The sequence below is a fragment of the Malus domestica genome, chromosome 11 (genome assembly GCF_042453785.1).
Source record: "Malus domestica chromosome 11, GDT2T_hap1".
NCBI classification, from domain to species: Eukaryota; Viridiplantae; Streptophyta; class Magnoliopsida; order Rosales; family Rosaceae; genus Malus; species Malus domestica.
Genome location: NC_091671.1, coordinates 6629137 through 6653919, shown reverse-complemented (window position 1 = coordinate 6653919; position 24783 = coordinate 6629137). Strand labels below are relative to the sequence as shown.

General features: G+C 38.7%; 5 protein-coding genes and 1 pseudogene across 5 annotated transcripts; 3 read left to right on the top strand and 3 right to left on the bottom strand.

Annotated features, from left to right (window-relative positions):
- The first annotated feature begins 242 nt into the window (after nt 1-242).
- On the top strand, nt 243-1532 carry LOC103422682 (josephin-like protein). The gene is made up of 2 exons (XM_008360747.4): nt 243-604; nt 850-1532. Exons 1-2 carry the CDS (start codon nt 518-520, stop codon nt 1312-1314), a joined length of 552 nt encoding a protein of 183 aa, XP_008358969.2. The 5' UTR covers nt 243-517; the 3' UTR covers nt 1315-1532.
- Nucleotides 1533-4227: 2695 nt separating this feature from the next.
- On the bottom strand, nt 4228-5386 carry LOC103447432 (josephin-like protein). The gene is made up of 2 exons (XM_008386617.4): nt 5093-5386; nt 4228-4845 (listed from the first exon to the last, which is right to left on the bottom strand). The coding sequence occupies exons 1-2, from the start codon at nt 5177-5179 to the stop codon at nt 4381-4383; spliced, it is 552 nt and encodes a 183-aa protein (XP_008384839.2). The 5' UTR covers nt 5180-5386; the 3' UTR covers nt 4228-4380.
- Nucleotides 5387-6125: 739 nt separating this feature from the next.
- LOC103447431 (large ribosomal subunit protein uL4c-like) lies at nt 6126-7899 on the top strand (annotated as a pseudogene).
- Nucleotides 7900-8891: 992 nt separating this feature from the next.
- Nucleotides 8892-9499, bottom strand: LOC103422684 (uncharacterized). Its single transcript, XM_029088271.2, has one exon. The coding sequence runs from the start codon at nt 9370-9372 to the stop codon at nt 9091-9093; it is 282 nt and encodes a 93-aa protein (XP_028944104.1). The 5' UTR covers nt 9373-9499; the 3' UTR covers nt 8892-9090.
- A 7209-nt stretch (nt 9500-16708) lies between these two features.
- Nucleotides 16709-19114, top strand: LOC103422686 (cytochrome P450 86A1-like). Its single transcript, XM_008360749.4, has 2 exons — nt 16709-17362; nt 17718-19114. The coding sequence occupies exons 1-2, from the start codon at nt 16777-16779 to the stop codon at nt 18698-18700; spliced, it is 1569 nt and encodes a 522-aa protein (XP_008358971.1). The 5' UTR covers nt 16709-16776; the 3' UTR covers nt 18701-19114.
- A 712-nt stretch (nt 19115-19826) lies between these two features.
- LOC103422687 (sodium-dependent phosphate transport protein 1, chloroplastic) lies at nt 19827-23704 on the bottom strand. The gene is made up of 10 exons (XM_017328784.3): nt 23095-23704; nt 22873-22980; nt 22289-22444; nt 21916-22131; nt 21521-21730; nt 21176-21313; nt 20952-21053; nt 20780-20845; nt 20486-20570; nt 19827-20332 (listed from the first exon to the last, which is right to left on the bottom strand). Exons 1-10 carry the CDS (start codon nt 23479-23481, stop codon nt 20235-20237), a joined length of 1566 nt encoding a protein of 521 aa, XP_017184273.3. The 5' UTR covers nt 23482-23704; the 3' UTR covers nt 19827-20234.
- Nucleotides 23705-24783: the final 1079 nt, after the last annotated feature.

Below are 24783 nucleotides of genomic sequence, written 5' to 3'. Positions count from 1 at the left end.
GTGTGTAAGTTTTTTTTTTTTTTTTTATATGGAGAGATTTTTCAAAGTGTCGGAACACTGTCTGCTACATTAAATGTCATAATATAATTGGTTAAAGTTTTCTTTTAAGGTTTCGATCAATTGTATTATTATATTTAATGTATCGGACTACATTACCGGCACATTGAAAAATTTATCCTCAACTTTTGTACGGTCTTTCAAAACCGCCTTAGTTCGCCAGAAAACAATGGGCCATAACACCACCTCAGTAAAACAATGGGCCAGGAGGGCCACGACCCATTCGCCCCACTCTCCTTCTCATGACGCGTTACCTAACTTCAAACAGATTTCAACTTCCTTGTCCACCTCGGAGAACAGTTTCTGCACAGCCAAAGCTTTTGGATTTGTCTTTCTTCAAATCATTCACTCTGGTTCCTCAAATCGTAAAAAGTTTCTGCCTTTCACACCCAGTCGGTGATTCGCCTTTTGGATTCATACGTTCTCTCAGTAAAAGAACTGGAATTTTGAGAAATTGGAAATGTCGACCGACAGCAGCTCCCAAGTCTACCACGAGCGGCAGAAGCTACAGTTTTGCCTCTTGCACTCGCTCAACAATCTTTTCCAGGTAACCCTTTCAAAACCCATCTCTCTTTCCCTCTCTTTAATCTACTTCTCGTTTGAATTTTGTTTTTATTAGGAGAAAGGTACTAGAAGATTACCCACTAATTATTTCTGCCCAAAATGATCATTCTGCTTTAATTTTATGATTTTAGACAACCTTAATGTGTATTTTTCGGTTTTAATTTGCTTATTTGATTTGAGTATTAGGTGGGTTTGATGCTAATTATCGAAAAAATGTTTGTTGAACAGACAAAAGATGCATTTACTCGATCAAGCCTGAATGAGGTTGCTGAAAAACTTGTGGTTGAAGAACCCAACAAGGAAAAATGGACACCCTTTTCTGTGCTCTTTAAACCCCATCATAATTCACTCACTGGAAACTATGACATAAATGTGCTAATTGCTGCTTTAGAAGACAAGGGGAAGAATGTGGTTTGGCACGATCGGCGTAATGGGGCGTCTAAGATTGATCTAGACGGGCCTGAAGATGCTAATTTGATGGGTATTCTGCTTAATGTTCCGGTTAGAATGTTTGCCGGATTGTGGAAAAGTAGGCATTGGGTAACGTTGAGGAAGATTGGTGGGGTTTGGTACAATTTGGATAGCGATCTTGTTGCTCCTGCGGCCTTTGAAGATGCTGAAAAGGTTAGAGAATTCTTGGATTACATGATTGGACATGGTGGAGAAGTTTTGCTTGTTATGAATAATAAATAGTAATTTTCTTTTACTTGAATCAAAGTAATCTGATAGGATTTTCAAATGACTGTATATAAACTCTGCTTGTAAGAAGAAACTGTTTTGTTTCTTTTTCGTTTTCAGTTTGTTCCTGTGTGTATTCTGTTTCAGTGCTTAACATTATTGAGGAGATGTTGGAATTAGTAGGATAATGCATTGGGTGGTAAGGATGCTACTAAATGATTTATGTGCTTGCATATCTGGTCTTGGAAAGGATTCTCCATTAATCTTGACGCGTTTGGTGGCTTTTGAGGTGAAATGTTAGTAGTTAAGGGCAATGTTCTCTTAGTAGACATCTGGATACTCATTAGAAAAGATTGAGTTTGGTTTCAAATGAATATGGATCATGTGCTTGACATAGTATGAGATATTTTTGCACAAATTTTGATCAGGAAATTGATTTCAAGTTGTCGCTAATCAGTATCGTTTGATGCTACGTTTGAAAGGGAAAGTTTGGATGGATTGATTGTGCTTTTTCCAAGTTTTGTTAACCACTTTCTTGCTCTGTAGAAAATAGAACTTAGTTTTGGATTTGGGACCGTTTGTTAACCATTTCGTTTTTAGTTTTCATTTTTTGGTTAGAGATAGAGGTTAAATACAGGGGAGAAAGGCAAATACAGGAAATTGGTGGAAGAGATGCGCAAGAATGTACACGGAATGGTAAATAATATAAAAATTAGAAACAATTATAATTTTTACTTTCAAGTTTTTGTTTTAGATATTCTCTTTCATTTCTCTCTCCCAACACTCTCCATCCACCGTTCTTCACCCCTTTTCCCTTCATATCCTCCCACTCATCTTATCACAAACAACGAAACTAAAACTTGTTGGGTTTTTTAGCTATGATGAGTTGTCTTAAGTCTATTAGAAATTATTGTCTTAAGTGGATTAAATTGTTTTCGTAATTGAATTAGTTTTTTTCCAATTGAAGTGATTTTTCCAATCGGAGTTGGTTTCTTAGAGAATGATTTATAACTAGGTTCCAATTAGGATTAGTATTCCTTATTGAAGAATATCTTTATTATATCTATATAAAGAAGCTTTGCACGAGTTTTGAATTGGAGTAAAATAATAAGTTGTATACCACTCAAGAAGTTAGAGTGAGAGAATATTGTAAGGGCAATGTGTGTGAGAGAAAAGAAAAGGATAAGAGTGTATTTTTTGTTCTTGTTTTTTCAAGTATTCTGTCAAGTCTTTATCTTAAGAGGTTTGGCAAGATTATTCTTTGTACTCATTATTGATATAGAGAATATAGATGAACCACGTTAATTCTTAGTGTGATCTGTCTTGGTTATTTTGTTTTCGGTTGTCCGAGTTTGTTTTGTTTTTTCCATTCTTAAACGCAATATCCACAACAAAACTAAAACGGAATGGTATGGGCACCATAAGATAGTTTGTTTAATGACAAGTTGATGATCTAGAGAGCTAGTGCATGTTATGTTATGATTTCAACGGGGTTTTAAAACTTGAGTGCTGTTCATCTTTCGATGTTATCTTAGTACATTCAAACCTCTACTTTCTCTATATCAATAATGAGTACAAAGAATAATCTTGCCAAACTTCTAAGATTAAGACTTGACGAAAAACTTGAAAAAACAAGAACAAAAAATACACTCGTATCCTTTTCTTTTCTATTTTCTCTCGCACACTTTGCCCTTACAATATTCTCTCACTCTAACTTCTTAAGTGGTATACAACTTATTAGTTTGCTCCAATTCAAAACTCGTGCAAAGCTTCTTTATATAGATATAATAAAGGTATTCTTCAGTAAGGAATACTAATCCTAATTGGAACCCAGTTATAACTCCTCCTCCGAGAAACCAACTCCGATTGGAAAAATCACTTCAATTGGAAAAAAACTAATTCAATTAAAGGTCGTACCCAGTGCACAAGGTTCCCGCTTTACGCAGGGTCTGGGAAAGGTGAATGTCGGCTAGCTTTACCCCCATTTTATGGAGAGGCTGCTCCCAAGTCTCGAACCCGAGACCTACCGCTCATGGGCGAAGGCACTTGCCATCGCACCAAGTGCGACCTCTAATAGACTTAAGACAATTTAATCCACTTAAGACAATAATTCCTAATAAACTTACGACAACTCATCATGGCTAAAAAACCCAACAAGTTTTAGTTTCGTTGTTTGTGCTAGGACGAGCGGAAGGATATGAAGGGAAAAGGGGCGAAGAACGGTGGGGGAGAGAAATGAAACAGAATATCTAAAACAAAAACTTGAAAGTGAGATCTATAATTGTTTCTAATTTTTATATTATGTACCATTCTGTATACATTTCTTGCGCATCCCTTCCACCAATTTCCTGTATCCGCCTTTCTCCCCTGTATTTAGCCTCTATCTCTAACCAAAAAATGGAAATTAAAAACAAAATGGTTAACAAACGGTCACAGATCCAAAACTAAGTTATATTTTCTATAGAGCAAGAAAGTGGTCAACAAAACTTGGAAAAAGCACAATCAATCCATCCAAACTTTCCCTGTCAGACATATCATTAGTCAAGTATCAAACGATACTGATTAGCGACAACTTGAAATCAATTTCTTGATCAAATTCGCACAAAATGTTGTGCAAAAATATCTCATACTATGTCAAGCATATGATCCACATTCATATGAAACCAAACTCAATCTTTTCTATGAGTATCCAGATGTTTACTAAGAGAACATTGCCCTTAACTACTAACATTTCACCTCAGAAAAAATCAACTCAGAAGCCACCAAACGCGTCAAGATTAATGGAGAATCCCTTTCAAGACCAGATATGCAAGCACATAAATCATTTAGTAGCATCCTTACCACCCAATGCATCATCCTGTTAATTCCAACATCTCCTCAATAATCTTAAGCACTGAAGCAGAATACACACAGGGCATAGGAACAAACTGAAAACGAAAAAGAAACAAAACTGTTTCTTCTCTAAGCTGAATGTAAATTGAGTTTGTTACAAGCAGAGTTTATATAGAGTTATTTGAACATCCTATCAGATTACTTTGATTCAAGTAAAAGGATGTTTTGACTCAAGTAAAAAGAAAATTACTATTTATTATTCATAACAAGCAAAACTTCTCCACCATGTCCAATCATGTAATCCAAGAATTCTCTAACCTTTTCAGCATCTTCAAAGACCTCAGGAGCAACAAGTTCGCTATCCAAATTGTACCAAACCCCACCAATCTTCCTCAACGTTACCCAATGTCTACTTTTCCACAACCCGGCAAACATTCTAACAGGAACATTAAGCAGAATACCCATCAAATTAGCATCTTCAGGCCCATCTAGATCAATTGAAGATGCCCCATTACGCCGATCATGCCAAACCACATTCTTCCCCTTGTCTTCTAAAGCAGCAATTAGCACATTTATGTCATAGTTTCCAGTGAGTGAATTATGATGGGGTTTAAAGAGCACAGAAAAGGGTGTCCATTTTTCCTTGTTGGGTTCTTCAAGCATAAGTTTTTCAGCAATCTCATTCAGGCTTGATCGAGTAAATGCATCGTTTTTCTGTTCTACATACATTTTTTCGATAATTAACATCAAACCCACTTAATACTCAAATCAAATAAGCAAATTAAAACCGAAAAATACAAATTAAGGTTGTCTAAAATCATAAAATTAAAGCAGAATGATCGTTTTGGGCAGAAATAATTAGTCGGTATTCTTCTATTACCTTTCTCCTAATAAAAACAAAATTCAAACATGAAGTAGATTAAAGAGAGGGAACGAGAGAGATGGGTTGTGAAAAGGGTACCTGGAAAAGATTGTTGAGCGAGTGCAAGAGGCAAAACTGTAGCTTCTGCCGCTCGTGATAGATTTGGGAATTGGTGTCGGTCGCCATTTCCAATTTCTCAAAATTCCAGTTCTTTTAACGAGAGAAAGTATGAATTCAAGGGGCGAACCACCGACTGGGTGTGAACGCAGAAACTTTTTTACTTTCTCACCAGAATGGATAAATCGTAGAAAGATAAATCCAAAAGGTTGTTGTAGCTTTTGGCTGTGTGCAGAAACCGAACTGCGAAGTGGCCAAGGAAGTTGAATTTTGTTTGAAGTTGGGTAGGGACGCGTCATCAGAAGGAGAGCGAGGCGAATGGGTCGTGGGCCATTGTTTTACTGAGGTGGTGTTATGGCCCATTGTTTTCTGGCGAACTAAGCCGGTTTTGAAAGGCCGGACAAAAGCTCAAAATCATGGCAACTCACGAAATTATCGTCACAGTTCAGAGAGATTTTTTATTATGTCAGAAACAACAACCCGATACAATAGGTATAATAATATAATTGGTGAAGCTTAAAAATAAAATTTTCAACTATTTGAATTATAATATTTGGTGTACTGACATGTGTCCTGGCATACTAAAAAATCTCTCAACAATTCAGTTCAATAATGTATTATAATTTATAACAAATAGAGAAACTTACACGATACATTTGATTGGAACACCATGTGATGATGAACTTGTTCAATGTAAATTCTTCTGTAAAACCACAACTAAACTAAATTGTTATATAGAGCAGGAAAATCGAATATAAAACTTTACTTGTACGGGTAACTGCTTTTTTTATTTTCGGGTCAAGTATGGGTAACTGCTTTACTCAGTTAAGGTACAAGCGGGTCAGCCCAAGCACGATTGGATTTTTAAGTGGACCGGCCCAAGAACACCCAAGCCCACATGCATGCAATACCATCATATAGTCGAGGAAAAGCGCAAGGTCGTATAACATTATGTGAAAATCCACGACACGTCGTTTATACAAAGACGCGCCTGGCGCCCAACGGATAGGCAGTGGGCGCAGTGGTAGTGGATAGCAAATTTCAACACCAGTCATAAACTCTCTCACTCGAGCTTGAGCTCTCCAACAATGGCGACCTCCGCAGCGCACTTATCGCTCTCCTTCTTCAACTCCTCAATCTTCCTCCCCTCCTCCTCCCACAAACCCCTCTCTGCCCTCGCACCCAACAATTCTCTCAAAATCTCTAAACCCCTCTCCGTCTCCGCCGAGCTCGCCACCCTCCCAGTCCTCTCCTTCACCGGCGAAAAAGTTGGGTAAACTTTCCTCGACCTCAAGTACGCACTCCGCCACACCGCGGGCGCCGTCGTCACCGCGCCATCATCACGGACCTCCAGAACAAGCGCCGCGGCACAGCATCCACCCTCACCCACGCAGAGGTCAGCGGAGGAGGGAGAAAACCTTACCCGCTACGACCGGGCGGTGGGGTTGTGTTCGGACCCAAGCCCAGGGATTGGAGCATCAAGATCAATCGGAAGGAGAAGCGGCTGGCGATTTCGACGGGGGTGGCGAGCGCCGCGGAGAACACGATAGGTGGAGGATTTCAGCGACGAGTTCGAGAGGCTTGAGAAGCCGAAGACGGCAGAGTTTATAGCGGCAATGAAGAGGTGGGGTTCGGACCCGAAGGAGAAGACGACGTTTCTGGTGACGGAGGTGGCGAACAATGTGAGGCTTTCGAGCAGAAATATTGGGACTTTGAAGACGCTGACGCGGAGGACTTTGAATTTGTTTGATATTTTGAATGCGGATAAGCTGATCATGACGCCGGAGATTGTGGATTATCTGAATGCAAGGTACGGGGTTGATTACGACGGCGAGACAGAGGACGAGGAGGAGGAGGAGGAAGAAGAAGGAGGAGTTGAAGTTGAAGGTTAAGTCTCTTACGCCATTTTTTGAAGCTGGTTTGATATGATTTGATTCGGGTTTGTTTCGTTTATCTGCATTTGTAGAACTAGTTTTTGCTGCAGTCTTTTAGTATTGATTGCAATTTTTTGAATTGAGCATAAGAACACAACACATGTATGCATATTGTTAGCAATGCCGCGGTTAATTTGATTCCAAATTTCGGACGTGGAGGATAACAAGTTTGCGGGCAATGTGGTTTTTCTGTTCCTTATAACCGATATTAGGGAGGGGGGAGACGAACATAGAAACTCGGGGACAAGGTGCAGTGTGGTTGTTTATTTATCAAATACAGGATTTCAGGTGCGATGTTAATGGAGGGGGGAATCGAATACAGGATTTCGGGTGCAGGGGGCAATGCGGTTTCTCTTTATCAAACTCATATTTATTGATTCTTGCAAGCTGGGACGTGTAGCAAAATGATGGGTGATTAGATTACGGAAACAAGTTTGTATCAAACATTACTCACATTTTTACATCGAACCAGTCATGGGTTTTCTGTGTACTTTTACGGAGAGGAAAACGTTGTATAGGATGGTGATGATCTTTTCTTGGAATTTCCTCTTGTTGATTTGGTTTCGTTTTTCGATTTTGGATTGCAGGGACGGCAGCAGATGAGAGTTCTGATGCAGCCGAGTGACGAGACAGATAAAGTGCTGTTTTTGTTAACACATTTTCGGCCCCCAGATTAACCTATGAGGAGGTTTCATCTCAGTTCATCCCTAACAGTGCGATCAACTGTCCATGCCTTGTTAGGATTGCAACCGAGTCATGTTGCAGGCTGGTTTCGAAACACTCTCCATCGTTTTTGTATTTGTCGTAAAATTCGCAAATGAAATCCAACACAAATGTATCTATTTGGTTCAGTTATCCCTTATGTGAGCAAATTAGGGCAGTGATTGCATTGAGTTCATCAACTCTTGTTCTCTTTCAAGGTCAACTTCTATAGCCAAACATTCTCCTTGGATTTACGATGAATTTCTGTTCCAACTACCGTTCTTATATAAATCGACTCCTAGTTTGTAACAAAAGAAACTCGAAAAACAAAGTTCATGGTATTGTACAGAAGTTTGATGCATAAAATTGGAGAGCTATGCCTATGCTGCTATGCATATGGTTATCGTTTGTAATTTGGTGTCCTTAATTATGGTATAATGCAAAATTTCCAAGCATTGCCTGGTGATGCAAACCTGAGAACAGTGGTGTTCTAGAATTCATACCGCCGACCCACTTAGTGGAATAAAACTTAGTGGAATAAGGCTTGGTTGTTGTTGTTTGTTGCCTACTGATGCAATGAATTAGTCTATTAGATGCTAACAAGCTGCTAATTTTTCTAATTTTGACTAATTAAGTTCTCGTAGAGGTCAAATTTTTTTGTTAGCGATTCCTTTTAAAGAACAGAGAAAACTTATCATCGGATCTAAGGTGTCATCGGTGAAAATCAAGTTCGAACGTCCTTCGGAAAACAAAGAAAGGAAGACGATTACAGAAGCTCTAGGGTTTGTGAAGTCATCAAATAAGTATACCAGTCCAGTGCTGTCACAAGGCGTGAGATCCGTGCATTGAGAGTTGCACTTACGCGGGCCAAATGGTATTCAAATACAAGAGGCTCGTTCGCTTGTGAGAGTGGTTTGACCACATGGTTGGTCAGGCGACCCCACTAAAGTTTATCTCCTAAAGCATTCTACTAATCTTCACCACTTTGGTGGTGTGGGATTAGAATGTTTGGTTTTTTCTTATCACATGATTTGGAGAGATCTTTCCAAATACCGGATATTGAAGCGGTACTCTACATGTCATAATTAAAGTAGAGAGAGAAAAAAGGTGTGTGAAAATCATTTCTCACAAGGAAAACATCAACAGATCATAACCCCATTTGCCACAATTTATTCTAATTTCCAAAATATATCATATATATTATCTACCAGCTGATCAAAAATGGATATTAAAATGAAGATCTTTAGATGCAGAGACAGGTGAAGAATTTAACATGCTTAACATGTTTCACAATGATCAATGAGTACAGAAAGCAAATTAGACACAGAATACTGCCTGAAATGATCAGTCCTTCTTGGCAAAAAGGCCTCCAAAGCCACCCTGCTTCTTCTTCGGCGGCACAGCCACAGTGCCCTTGCCGCCGCTGACGGAACCATTCTTGTCCTCAACCTTCTTCAGGATTGGATCAACCTCCAGCAGCTGGTCCTCCTTTGCTAGCCCTCCGAGAATCCAATCAAACGGACCCTTCTCTTGTTTGCTTCCTCCCTTGGCCTCCGTTGCAGCGTACACTTGGCCGGTTGCTCTGCCAGTCACCACCGGAGGAAAGACCATTGTCAAGGAAGCCATGTTAAGCTTGTTTGAGTCTCTAGAGGAAAATGGTATGAAAGTTTGGAATAGTTGGGAGTGAATAAGAGGAGGGAAGCAAAGTGAGTAGGATAATGTATCCTCCTCACTTTTTTTTCAGTGAATGTGAGCCGCTGGATGGATTTTGTATGGTGACTTAGATTTGAATGGATGTGTTTGTAGCACAAGCTCTCCACAAGTGTCTTATCCTCATTCCTCTAATATTTTTGGCCAATATTTTTGCTGCTGTCTGTAAATTCTACAAGGAGGAAAAATAAATAAAGGGTATTTTGTAAGATGAGGGATAGTTCTACGAAATTTTTTTTATTGTGATCGGAACACGAATAGTACATTATGTGTTTTCATATAAATGATGAAAATTGTATTTTATAAGTTATTAACTTTTTAACACACATATCTCATCATTTGTATAGTGACACGTGGTGTATCATCCTGTGTTTCAGTCATATTGAAAAATCTCTCATCAGTTACACGGATTTGAATAGGACACGTGCCAGTACCATAACCTGCAGTTAGTTGAGACTAGAGTTTTAAAAGGGGCAAGTGGAGATGGTTAGCCAACTAGGTCTATTGGAGCTTAACGTTTAACAAACTAGGAAAACAAAGCCCAAAGAGGATTGGAATTTGTGTTCCATATGATTGCTGACATTTTTGGCATTGTTTGATGTCCAAGATTGAATAAAACTAAATAACTTATTAGAATTAATATGTTAAAGAAATAAATGAATGTTAACTTCTAAAAAATTTTCAAGTTGAAAGCAGTCGATTATGAAAAAAAACTAAATTATATCCGGTCTTCCAAGATTTTTATAGAAATTAAAGGGATAAATTTTCTGCATAGCTAATTCCATCTTAGCATCAAACGAGACCTTATAATTTATGTGGGAGAGAGATGCATATAAGGTGTGATCGACGATAACAACGAGAAGAAAAGTGGAAAAAAAGAGAGAAAGAGTGGAAGTTGAATCGAGAAATTGAGAGAACTTTTACGCCAATATGATTCTATGCTGATTTTTAGAAAAGAATTATAAAAAATGCATTAAGCATGTCACACCTATGGTCCACACAGGCACATAGTAAGGTGGTATTTTCTTTGGGTCGCGCCCAACTCAAAACAAGTCTTACAATGGAGATGTAGGTTGCACCTAACTTCATGTTTGCAAACCAAGACGATGTGAGACACCTAGTAACTTGCTAGTGTCTTCGCGCCCGCTCACATATAATACAGCGATAGAGATTCCCGTACTCCGAACGTCAAGTATGGGGAACACTTATACAAGGCTATATGGAGATAATTTTACACATAACCTGTATTAGCAACTTGAAATGCCACACAATGGTGAACTCGTTCAACCTTCTCTAGAAGCTGCAGTCGAACATGCCCAAGTGTCAGAGTAGATTTAACTTGGGTTCCGATAATGGCATGACAAATAACTAGATGAGACAAAGGTTCTAAATGACCCTAGACGCTAGTCGAGCGGCAGGTTGGGACCTAGCGCCTAGGCAGGGCCTAGGCTGACTAGGAGGATTTAAGTAAATTTGTTATATATCGTATAAATAAGTGTATGGTTATACTTATAAAGTACATAATTTCATTGAGATACAAAAGTTGCAAAATAGATTATAAAGTATTTAGAACATAATGAAAACACGAGCAACAAGCATATAATTTGTGTTCATCTAAGTATTTAACAAGTCTCTTACAATTTATTGAAATAAATAAAATGCAAAATGAAAGATATTTGTTTTATGTCTAAATGAGAATCGCAACCTAGGCGGGTTTGGGCGGGTTAGGTGGGCGCCTAAGCAGGTCTAGGCGTCATTTTTAAATTTACAAACTTCCATGGATTAATTGAGACGGTGATCAACAATTTAGTGTCACCTAGGTGCTAGGCGGAGATTTCTAAAACAGTGAGTGAAGCCAAGCTAATAAATAGGCAGTGAAGAAGCCATAGCATGCAAAGACGACTTACCTATTATGGGTACACCACTATAGTAGTGTCTCGTGTCAATATTAATACAATGTCATATGTAATGATTTTTCCTCCTCATGACATTGTATTATTGACACAGAACCCCACAATAATTATATACCTGTGCTAAAGAAGTCCGTCCCCTAGCCTGTTGTGTGAGTTCGACAATGGGCAATGAAGATGCCCTTGCCGTGAAGATTAGCGTGAGTGGCTACCGCCAATAACCCTTTCCCATGGGGAACGGTGTGAATAAGAAAATCATATCCATATGTGTGTAAAACTATGGGCATTGAGGAAGCCCTTGTCGTGTGGATTGGCGTGAGCAAAACCAAAAACCAAAAACCAACCAACCCTATTTGACAAAAGTTCACCATGCATAGAATTTCCTTAACTTGCAGTACAATTTTGCAGTGAAACGTGAGGTTTAGACGAACTACGCAGCATGGATTGGTGCCAGTGTCGTAAAGAAAGGGAAAACGTGACAATTTGTTCTATGCAAAGCTCCATCTTTTCTTTTAAGTACTTGTAATATTTCAGATCAAAAGAGAGTCAACTGAGCTTCATCTCTTAGGTGTCAGCTAGTTGTCTCACTTAGAAAACACAGATGTTTTAGATTTCGTTTTCCCTGTTTTCTAAATCGGGTCAACCGACTCCACCCACCCTTTACTCTCACATTCACAGAGATTTGCTGAGCTTGCAAGAATGCCAAGGAAATCGACCATAATTTCCATGCATGTATTTAGATCGATTCTGTGGAAGCTTCTGAATTACTTGCTCTCTTTGATATGCATACATATTCCAAGAAAGTGTTTTTGAGTATTGTGTACAACCCAAGTAATTAGGAATTACATTCATCAGTATATATGGTCCCCAACCACCATGGAAAATGGATAGCCATAACCTTACTTGTGTGAGCTTACAATTTTCAGAGAGTTGGCATGCACACAAGTAGAAGTCTAGAAACCAATTTCCAAGTACATTACCTAATTCTCAAGTAAAAGTTGTAGTCGAAGTAGCGTATAAGTGTCTTTATAGTCATTAGTGAAGGGGTTTGATTAAAAACTTTCTTTTAATCTTTTCTTTTTGGCTTTAATTATGTAATTATGTAGCAATAGTTCTTGAATAATAGTATCCGTTGTATTTGGTCTGTGAACTCAAATATTAATTAGATTTTGGTCATCAAGTTAGGACTCATATAACTCTAGTGATCATTTTCGTCAACTCTGTTAAGTTTTTTCTCAAATGCAAGGGCAAACAAGAAATCACCTTCCATCTTAAAAATAAAAATAATTGTCTAAAACAACAATCATTTTATAAGTCTGTTAACGCGGATCTATGGAAGGACACAGTCCCACTCTTGCCATGTCACCATTGTGAGAGAAGACTCTTTGACTGGGATAAAACCACTCCAGGTACTCTACAGACAACCATCTTTCCAGGTGCTCTACCGAGATCACCACTCCATGCTGCTCTATTGAGACCACCACTCCATGCTGCTCTATTGAGACCACTAGGTCACCTCTTTAAGTGCTATACAGACGACCACCTCTCTAGGGCGCTCTACAGACGACCACCTCTCTAAGGCGCTCTATAGGTGACCACCTTGCTAGAGTGCTTTACAGACAACCACCTCTCCAAGTTGATCTATTAAAACCACCAGACCACCTCTCTAGGTGCTCTACAAATGACCACCTCTCCAAGTGATCTATAGATGACCACCTCTCCAGGGGACCACATCTCCAGAGCGCTCTACAAATAAACTATCATTGAATGAAGTCCCCTTGAACAAGACTAGATATTTGTTATTCGTTAGACATTTATTGGGTGGTCAGAGAGAGGTCACATGACTCTGTATTTGAGACCACCAATTGACCTTCCGTAGGGAGGGGGTTTTGTCTATATAAGGGAAAGAAGGCAGAAGGGGATGGCATACTAGTACAAAAAACAGTTTGAGCGACACATGTACCTTCATCGCGCAAAGTTAAAAAACGTTGCATGAAAATTAGCCCAACAATATCTTTGTCGCGCACAAACCGTCGCGCAAAGTCCGTGAAAGTAGGGTTTGTGCGACGAAGACATAACATGATTTTGCGCTACGACAACACCTGCGTCGCTCAAAAGGACTTTTTATAGCTATACTCATTGACCTTATATGAATACAATGAACGAATTCAATCTTCAATTTAAAATATTTACACTAATGGATACCACAAAATCTTATGTTATACTTAATAAAAATATAAATAAACTCTAAGTGTTAGTGAATCTAGCTATTGTTTTGATGTGATACGTATTCTATGAAACTAGTTTCAACGATCCAACCGTCAAACTTGTTTGTATATACTTCGAGATCACATACGCCAAAAATCGCAAAAAAACAAACATTCAAAGATCAAGTAACGAGACAAAAAATTTCAACGATTATAAACGAATAATCACGATTTAACAGTTATTTTAACTCCGATTTTGATGATTTTTATAATTACACTCCTTATCCCTATATGAATACAATGAACAAATTAGATCTTGAATTTAAAATATTTACACTAGTGGATTTTATATTATACTTAATGAAAGTATATAAATAAACTCTAAGTGTTAGTGAATCTATTGTTTTGATGGGATATGTATTCTACAAAACTAGGTTCAACGATCCAATCGTCAAACTTGTTTGTATATACTTCGAGATCGCATATGCCAAAAATCACAAAAAACAAACATTCAGAGGTCAAGTAACGGGACAAAACTTTTCGACAGTTATAAACAAAAAATCACGATTTAACGGTTATTTTAACTTGATTTTGATGATTTTTTACAGCTACACTCTTTGACCCTATATGAATACAATGAATGAACTCAATTTTCAATTTAAAATATTTACACTAGTAGATACTACAAAATCTTATGTTATACTTACTGAAAGTATAAAAACCCTTTGTGAAACGCAGTTGATATGTCGCGCAAACAACTTTTGCGTGACGCATTGGTTGATACATCGCGCAAACAACCTTTGAGTGACGTATTGGTTTGTACGTCACGCAAAAATATAACACATACTACTTTTCGCTTGAGCAGACTACGTGGCCACTGGAGCAACAGAACACATACTACTTTCCCCTTAAGTGGAAGAAAAATCACGCTTGAGCAGCAGACCCCAATGTAATGCCCACTTGAGACCTAATATATATATATATATATATATATTGTTTTTTAACAATTCTTAAAACAAAAGCAATGAAAACACAAAAATTAAAGTGCCCACCCCCAAATTTAAATGAAACATTGTCCTCTATGTTTGCAAAAACTAATACACACAATGCATTCATCAAAGCAAAGAAATGAAATACCACATAAAGATAAAAAATTGAACAACAAAATAAAATTTGCAAAAATAGGATTTAGAACTCCCTTTAATGAAGATCAAAGATAAATCACCCATTCAATGATCCAACCGTCACTTTAGAGATGTGGAAAAACTAATACACACAGTTTTACGCAACGAAGACCTTCATCGAGCAAACAGTTTTGCAGAACAAAAGTGTACCTTCGTTGCGCAATGTTGGGAAAAAAGAGGTTGAAGTCTGGTTTGGTGCCAAAAACTTGCGCGAGTGTCGCGCAGATAATCTTTGTGCAACGATGAAGCAAAACGTTGTGCAAAGGCCGTTTACACAACGCGGTTTGTGAGTCGGGCAAGATTTTGGAGCCAAACCAAGACTTTTACGGCTTTTTTTTCCACCATTGCGCGACAAAGGTGAAGATTCGTCGCGCAAAATGTCCTTACTTGACGCTTAGTTGTCAACGTTGCGCAAAATGTCCTTGGGCAACGTAATTTGCTACATCGCGCAAGTATTTTTTGTACTAGTACTGCTTGGATGGGGAAAACCTATTGTTCTTTGGTTTCTCCATGCCAAATGAAAGCTTTGAGCCATTTCATGTACATTTGTAACCTCATACAATTATATATAAACTACAATGGACGTAGCTCCGTTTATGAGTGAACCACTACATATCCTTATGTTTGTCCTATTATTAATTCTAATTATATCCTCTAAGTTAACCTCCTAATTTTGAATGTTAACCAAGTCATTAGATGAAATTTGATGGTTAATAATAGGGAAAATGTTATGTTCTTTTAACCATTGTTAGTGTTTTATAAGAACGCTAGCTAGTAAGGCCTTGAACTTTAATCATCTATTTAATTGTGAGGCTGTGAATAATTGTCTCTTATATGTTAGAAGTTCTTCAAATATTAAACATGCTTATGAAAAGTTGGGTTACTCCCTATATTGCTAATTGGTTTTATGGTTGAACTTTCATTCATAGTATTATAGCAAGTTAACACATGTAAAGTGTAACAATCACATGTTTGCATAGATTAGATGACAGAACGAATTGAACAAGAAGTCAAAAGATGCAAATTGGGTAGCAAGAACAAAGTTGTGTTTTAAATCTCAATTCTTTTAGTAGTTTCTTCTTCTTTTCAATTATATCAAACACAGTATATTTCCAGAAGGGTGTGCTATATACACATCCTATTTTACTTCTCACACATCCCTTGATAATTTATGTATGTTGATCTTTTTCAATTTATTTAATCCGACGACCAAAAATTAAAAAGGTGTGTGAGAAATAAAATATAATGTGTGAATATCACACCCATTTCCAGAACATGTTTATAAGGCCCATTTCATGCCAGCATCATCTTTCTAAGTTACCATTTGTAAGCGTGATCTTTCTAAATTACAATGTAAGCATCATCTTTCGAAATTAAGTAATTAACCATATAGTAAGACAATGCCACGTACGAGGGTTGAAAATGATACTAAAATCAATGGTAGCGTACGTTAACATGTCGATTGCTTTTGCTTTTGGCCAGTCACCAAAGCAACACTAAGACAGTTCAAAGCAAGTTAATTAAAACCCTACCTAATTAACCAGTAAATAATCATTTTACTTCGGATAATTAACCCCCCCCCCCCATAAGCTAATATCTTCCCTCCACCTACTCAAAGAGAAACTTTTAGTTATGACGGGAATACGGATGGTACACCACGTGTTTTTATACAAGTGGTGGAAATTTTTAATTTCTAAGTTATTAATCTTTTAACACACATAACCCACTATTTTTATAGGGACACGTGGTGTACCTCCTCGTGTGACGGTTACACTGAAAAATATCTCCTACTCAGATTAACAATATAAACCCCTTAAATTAATATTTAAACCTTTCTAATTAGGTTCAATTGGGCAGCGACTTGTACGAATGCCCCAAATTTCCCAACAACTCTTCCTACAAAACTTCCCATTAATATTTATATCAATCTTTATATATACACCCGTCACACTTTTTCTCTTAGTATATACTGCTCGATCGCCCAATTCTATAACCTCAACACTGATATAGCTAGCTAAAATGGAAACCCTACCGATTCTCTCCGCCCTATTTGCTGCCACATCCGTATACCTCTTCTGGTTCTACCTCTTGGCTAGAAAACTCACCGGCCCGAGCGTCTGGCCAGTTGTGGGCAGCCTTCCGTTACTCTACTCAAATCGGAAGCAAATCCATGATTGGATCACGAGCAACCTCCGCGCCACCGGCGGTTCCGCCACCTACCAAACATGCACGCTTGCTCTCCCCTTCGTGGCTCGCAAGCAAGGGTTGTACACCGTGACAAGCAACCCTAAAAACATCGAGCATATTCTCCGTGCCCGGTTCGATAATTATCCCAAGGGCCCGACGTGGCAGGCAGCTTTTCATGACCTTTTGGGGGAAGGGATATTCAACAGCGACGGAGAGACGTGGCTGATACAGAGGAAGACGGCTGCTTTGGAGTTCACGACACGGACGTTGAGGCAGGCCATGGCTCGGTGGGTGAACCGGACGATCAGGAACCGGCTTTGGTGCATTTTGGATAAGGCGGAGAGAGATCACATCGCGGTGGACTTGCAGGACCTTCTGCTTCGCTTGACATTCGACAACATTTGTGGACTCACATTCGGTAATGTTCAAAATTAACTCTCAAAATTTATTAAAAATGTAATTTAAAAAAAATAAATTAAATTACACTTTTCTCCCCCCTGTTTACAGTAAATATTATCCTGGTCCTTATACTTTTGATATTCAAAATTGTATCTACATGCTTGACAAATTTATCGAAATGATAAAATTTGGCAAATTAACCAAATGGTCTAAATGTTTCTAACTATAAGATGAGATTGAAAATGTTTAACTTGTCGGGACCAAAATGCAAAATTATTTAAATCTAAGTTCAAAAAAGGTAAATTTGTAAAACTGTGCATGGTAGTTATTATAGTTATTATGTGGCGATATTCAAACTAACATTTTCCCACCAGGCAAGGACCCGGAAACGCTGTCGCCGGATCTACCCGACAACCCATTTGCAAAGGCTTTCGACAACGCCACTGAAGCCACCCTCCAGCGCCTCCTCTACCCCGCTTTCCTATGGAGAATCCAGAAGTTCTTCGGTCTCGGCGCCGAGCGACAGCTCGAGAAGAGCCTCAAAGTCGTTGGGGACTACATGAACGACGCCGTCGCCGCCCGCAAGTTGACACCGTCCGACGACCTCATCTCCCGCTTCATGAACAAGCGCGACGTCGACGGCAACCCATTCCCAAGCGCGGTCCTCCAGCGCATCGCTCTTAACTTCGTCCTCGCCGGCCGCGACACGTCGTCGGTTGCGCTCAGCTGGTTCTTCCACCTCATCATGGAAAATCCCCACATCGAGGAGAAAATCATCGCCGAGATCTCGAAGGTGCTGAAACAGACACGTGGTGATGATCCGCGGCTATGGACGGAGGAGCCCTTGGCGTTCGACGAGGCGGATAAATTGGTTTACTTGAAGGCAGCGCTGGCTGAGACTTTACGACTATACCCCTCCGTGCCGGAGGATTTCAAATACGTCGTGAAAGACGACGTTCTGCCTGACGGGACTTTCGTGCCGGCCGGTTCGACGGTGACGTATTCGATTTACTCGGTGGGGAGGATGAAGAGCATTTGGGGTGAGGATTGCATGGAGTTTAAACCGGAAAGGTGGATCTCGGCCGACGGGAACCGGTTCGAACCGCCCAAGGACGGTTACAAGTTCGTGGCGTTCAATGGTGGACCGAGGACTTGTTTGGGGAAGGACTTGGCTTACCTGCAGATGAAATCGGTGGTTTCCGCCGTGCTTTTGCGTTACCGGCTGTCTCCAGTTCCCGGTTTCCGGGCCCAGCAGAAGATGTCGCTCACGCTCTTCATGAAGAAGGGGCTTCAGGTGCATTTGCATCCACGTAAGCTAGGTGTTGGGCCAGGTCATGTGGCTGCCACCTCAGCATAGGCAGAGGTATTTTCGGGATTGTTGGCATGTGTGTGAAGAAATTTTTTAATATGCTGAAAACACGGAGCCATATATTATATATTATTATGCAAGTAGAAAAAGTTTCTTTTCACTTGTATGATGATGTATGACATATGTATTCGTGTTTCAGACACACTGAAAATCTCTCAGGGATGATGGGGATACAGAAGTCATTTAATTTGTTTTTACTTTTAAAATGTATAATGTTGTCAAATGTTGTTGGTTTTTATTGGGTGGGTGGGTTGAATGGGTGAGTGAGGGTTGCTCACCTAAGTTGGAAGATTTGATGATGTCCTTACATTGTTAATTATATTCCATACCATTTTATGTGGGTTTTTATAACTAATACTTTTATCAATATCAATAAAATATCATTAATACTCTTTAAGCATATTCTATACATGTAATATCTAAACTAGATTAGCAAATTGTTTCAACATTTTAAATAAGTAGCATAAGTGTGATATTTTTGTTTGCACAAAGGATACAAGGCAGGGAGAGTTGAACACAAAATTTCAGGTGCAAGGATAAATTGATCGTATTACTTTAGTTTTAAGTTTTGATTTATGTCTCAACCCAATCATTCTCTTCTTGTTTTGACAAACATTTATCGCAACTTATAATCTTGATATAGTATAACTAAGTGTATTACGTGTCAATAATAGTTAATCGGATTGTTGAGTACAAATCTTATAGAAGCGAGACTTGTTTCCGTAAGTCAATATTAACAAATCAGTTTGTAGCCAACCAACTTGTAGGAGAGACACCTTCAAGTTAGACACACTTTTTCATTTCGCTCATTCGGCATATTTTATTTTTTGTTGGTCAAATCATTCAACATAATTTGGACATTGTAAACTCTCTTTTCGATTTCAATCTTAAACATCAAACAAGCCCATACCAACACGCATTTTGATTGGAAGTGCTTTTAAGTGTTTTTGGTTAAATTATTTTTGGGTTCCCATAACACTTGAAATGTTTTCTGCAATAAACACCACTGCACGAAGCACTTTAAGTGTTTTTTCAAAACTCACTTGTATTGTTACTAAGGATTTGTTCCAAAAGTACTTCTGAAAAAAGTGCTTTTAGCAATTTTAGAAGCACATTCGTAGTAAAAAAGGGTATATTAATGGGAAATGCATGTACATACAAATTACAATATACAACATTTACAGAAAATGGCTGTGTGTTGGGGGATCATTTAATTTTACTAGTATATTCATCATTCATGAAAAATTTGTATGAAATGCTGCCGGTTTATGAAACTTCAAATGTTGCAGGCAGGGAAGAATTAGCTAGCACCTCACTCTTTCGATTTCAAGCTTCCAGTTCCATGTCAAAATCTTTGTAACAGTTCTTCTGCAAGTCCAAGACTGTCACTAAAATGACACTGCTTTCCTTCCAAGTTCAATTTCTTGGCATTTTTGCTACCTCTCTCCTCCAATATAACTCTGAACTATAAAAGCTCAGGAATGAAGTGCCGGCGATTATTAAGAATCAAGTTATCTGTGAACTAATCTATGATCTTTTCGCCAGTTGAGAACAGATTCCAGACAACAGTTCCGACCAGGTAAAGGCCTACCGAAACCTTGAATACATCATCCCAAGAACCTGAAAAATATCAATGTGGAGAGGGAGGGGTGTTAGAATCAGCTTGTTGCCAATGGATTACAACTTGATGTCCTCAAGGCCAACAAATTCGGGCAATTTGATTTCTGCTAACGCGTGAAATGCAAACTAAAATTTCAATAAATGGAGACTGACCGTGTTGTAAAATGTAACCAGTGGATGCTGTTCCAAAGACGCCTGCCAGCACTCCAGCTGTATTTGACATACCAAGCAATACCCCCTGAGAAACAGTAGGAACAAAGATCATTAGAACCGCAGTTTTCTCCTACTCTTCACTCTGAGATACAATACTACAAATCCAAATAGCACACAATTGCCAATTGACTGATAGGCTTATGTTGGAACTCCGTGGATATTTGATTTATGGTTCTAACACACAGTAGAAACTGGCACGGGCAAGACAAAACCAGAAACTAAACCAATACTTACAGAATATCGTGGAGCGATATCTTGATGGTTTGAATATAGACCAGATTGCGAGAATGCATCAGTTCCCTATTTAAGCAAAAGAAACAAAACAAGATAAGGCACATGATAGCTAATTATTGAATGAACAACAAAAATATTAAGCAATTGTACCAAGCTTTGAAACGAAGCATACCTGACTGCATGCCATGCATAGAACAGCCATTGCAGGAGAATTAATATGGCTCAACTGTGTTAGGAAGAAAGCAGGGCCTAGAAACCCAATTGTTTGCATAATCTGCGATGGATGATATAGATTAGTAACGCGACAGCTGAATTAGAAAATGTGATTTCTATCTCGGAAAACTGTTCCCCAAATAATGTTTGGTTTAGATTAAAAAAGATGATGAAATATGATACCTTCCGAACCCTTGTCACAGAGTAGCCCTTGCTGACAAGAGTGTCTGCAATCCACCCTCCAAGATTTGCAGAAAATGCCATTGTTAGCCAGGGCAGGACGCAGAATAGCCCTGATTCGGTAAGATTGAACTTCAGTACCTAATGGTTGGATTAATGGTAAAATCAGTATTCAACTTGCAATTTCAGGCCTGATTGAACACTTAGCCACTTACGCAGCAACAAGCATTAAACCCATTTTGTAGTACCGTCTACTTTGACAAAGCCACAAGATAGTTAACTTTTATACTAAAAGGAAAACTATGCGGCATGAAACTAGGGTAACAAATGCAAGAAATGATGACTTGCTTGGTTATAGTAAGTTGGCATCCATGTGAGAAGAATAAATGTTCCCCAATTGTGGCAGAAGTGAGACACTATCAGGGCCCAAACAGGTGCTTTTGACAAAATTAATTTCCAAGGAATCTGTTTAACAGGTTCCTTGGAAATACTACTCGCAAGAATAAGCTTCTTCTCCGCTGGTCGCAGTTCAGGATCCTCAAGAGGTGAACTGTGCGCCTACATCAACAGCCACACGAAAAATAAATCAAATATAAAACTTATACATCAGTAAAGAAAAAATAAAAAGTCAATGACATTACTTATAAATACCAAACTTATAGCAAAAAGTTGTACCTTAGGTTGCAAGTCACATGTTTCCTGAGAAAGAAATACTAATCTGAGATGGGGTAAAAGTCACTCACCTTACTTATCCATAGAGCGAACCAGACCGTCCCCAGAGAACCAAAGGAGTAAAAGACTGATGGCCATCCAAACTGATGTATTAGAAATGGTGAAAAGGCCAAGCCGGTGACTGATCCAAGATACATTCCACTGTAAACCAGAGCCAAAGATCTACTTCTCTCTGCTACAGGAATCCATTTCGACAGTATATTATTCATTGCAGGCATAGCAACACCCTGAAAAGAGAAGCAGACTAAGTGAATAGTAATTAGTAAAAGTTAACGAATAACCATAGTGATTAGTATTAGCAAAAGTTAACAAATAATCATAGTAAATAGTGATCGATAAACAACCAATTTCCTACAGATTACTGATAAATTATAGAAGACCAACCTCACCAATCCCCATGAATGCACGAACAACAAGTAGGAAAGGTAATCCAATTTTAGCGGCAACAGGAGTGAGAATAGTAGCAATGGACCACCAAATGACTCCAAATGCCAATACTTGCTTACCACCTACTGTGTCTGCCCATATTCCACCAGCAATCTGCCACTCACAGTCATAAGTTAACCAAAAAAAAAAAAAAGAAGGATAAAACACTAAGCGTTTGAGTCCTGAGGGAGGGCGTATTAATAGATTAGATTACGGTAAGTCCATAATTTGATTCCCTCTAACGTAACTAAAAGAAAAACCAAAAAGTTTCTCACAAGCTATACTTTTGAATCTTTGATGGAACATCAGGAATGTGTCATCAATGTTACGGGACAAAAAGGAAAGTACTTGGTAATTGACTTATTTTTATTTAAAATCACGATATTCTGAACTAGTCTAATCTACGGAAAAATGATTTGACAAACTCGGGTACAATAGAGCGGGTACTATGCCCTCTACTAAACTCGATTGACCCTATCACATATAAACTTAAAAAATGTAATGTAATTACTAACTAGAAGAAGTGCATAAATGTAATTAACCTGAGTGAGGAGGTATCCCCAGAAGAAAGAAGACTGTATCAAACCCACAGTTGCTGAGTTCCAATTGTACTCTGCTGACATGGGTAGTATTGCAATGCTCATATTTACCTGCCACAATTCACAAAAAGTTACTTTTTTACTGCTGTAATTAACTTTCTCTGTCCATTTTTAATTACCATTTCCAAATTGCATAACCATTAAAGCTTCAAGCTTTAAGCTTACTCTGTCCATGTTGCAGAGAAGGAAAGCAGAAAAGCACAAAACGACAATCACCCATCGTTTCGGAAACTCTTGTAACCACGAAACCTCCGCCGCGGACTCCACCTCCAAATCCTCCTTCCCCGCAACGACCTTGTCCAACCCCTTCTCGAACTTATCCACCGATTTAACATCCGCAAACACTTTCCCGCTCCTCCGGTTACCGCCGCCGCCGCTCGAAACGCGTAAAAAACAGCAGTACTGCTCACGGTTCCGAATCCGCACGCGAAACCGAAACGACGGTTGGTGTCTCGGGTTATCGGCGCCGAAACTTCTCTTGGTGGCCGAAATATCGGGCGGGACGATGTTGGGTTTCGGAGAGAAGGAGTAAAGAAGCGCTCTGGGGTTCATGGTTTCCAGAGCATGAAACGACTCGCTGAGTCGCTGAGTCAGTGTACCGAGTTCCCAGCTTCGCAGGGAGCGAAACGCATATTCTATAAGGTCGGGGAAGATTTTTGGAGAGAGGAACTATGGATGGATATTTATCTGCACTGGCTGTGGTTAGAACACGTGGCGGTTGCACAGAACGGATTTGGATTTTAGGGGTAAGGGTAGGAGGCGGACGGTTTTTTCCGCTGTCTTTTGGGTTGGCGGGTGATTAACTGAAAATTGAATTCCAATTGGTAGTTAATGCTTCTTCTACCTTTCAAAACTGAAGGGGCTGCTCTTGTGAGGTCTAGAAAAATGTTTGTTTTTTTTTTAATAATTTTTTATTTACAATTAAACGTGTTTCTGACTTAAGAGTGCTCATGGGTTAAAGAAACCACATGTCATATGCTTATTTAAAAAGAATTTTCAAGTGGATTTTCTGTAAAACACTTGAATTTTTAATAAATATATGTCCATCCGTGGCACGATATTTTTTACGTAAAATGTATGAACAGAGAAATGAATATATCTAACAGTATGCAATATTCTCTTACCGTGACTCCAAAATCAGTCCAATCTTTGTTTCATGAATGATCTTAATTGAAATTTCTCTCTAAGTGTCCCTCTAAAATAACTATGATAAATTGATAACACTTGTGTCCCAATGAAATTTGTTCTCTTGGGTCACTTACCCATCATACCTTGCACAAGAAAATGCCTAAACTGCACATAATGTCCACAGATTTTTCAGATGCTCAAGCTCAATAGTGACTATAACGTGGACGGAACCAAAACGCTTTGTAGGTCAGTCATGTCAAGCAATTTGAATTTCAGAAGTATGGCCTTTTTATGTTTTTTTTTTTTTGTTTTTTTCTAAAGAAACTGAATACTTATTGTTAAGGACTTTTTATCTTTGTTCCCACCACAAAGGAAGAATAATTATTAAATGAATTATGCAGCCTACATGCATTAACACCTCACATTCATTCACATATGCATGAATTTATCAATTTCTTTTTCTTCAACGCTTTATTTAACTTGAAATGTTTTTTCAAGATTCACTTGGTTTTTTTTTTTTTTTTTACTAAGGATTGGTTCCAAAAACATTTTCACCAAAAACATTTTTAGTTTTTTTTAAAAAACATGAAAACAGGCCCAATATAAGTGACACGACAGTGATTTAGAACGTGGACAAGAGCCGACCGGATTGCACACCGGTTTTTTTGAGCTCTTTTAATCTTTAAATTTTATGTTTTATTTTTTATTTAGTTTTACAAGGGAGAG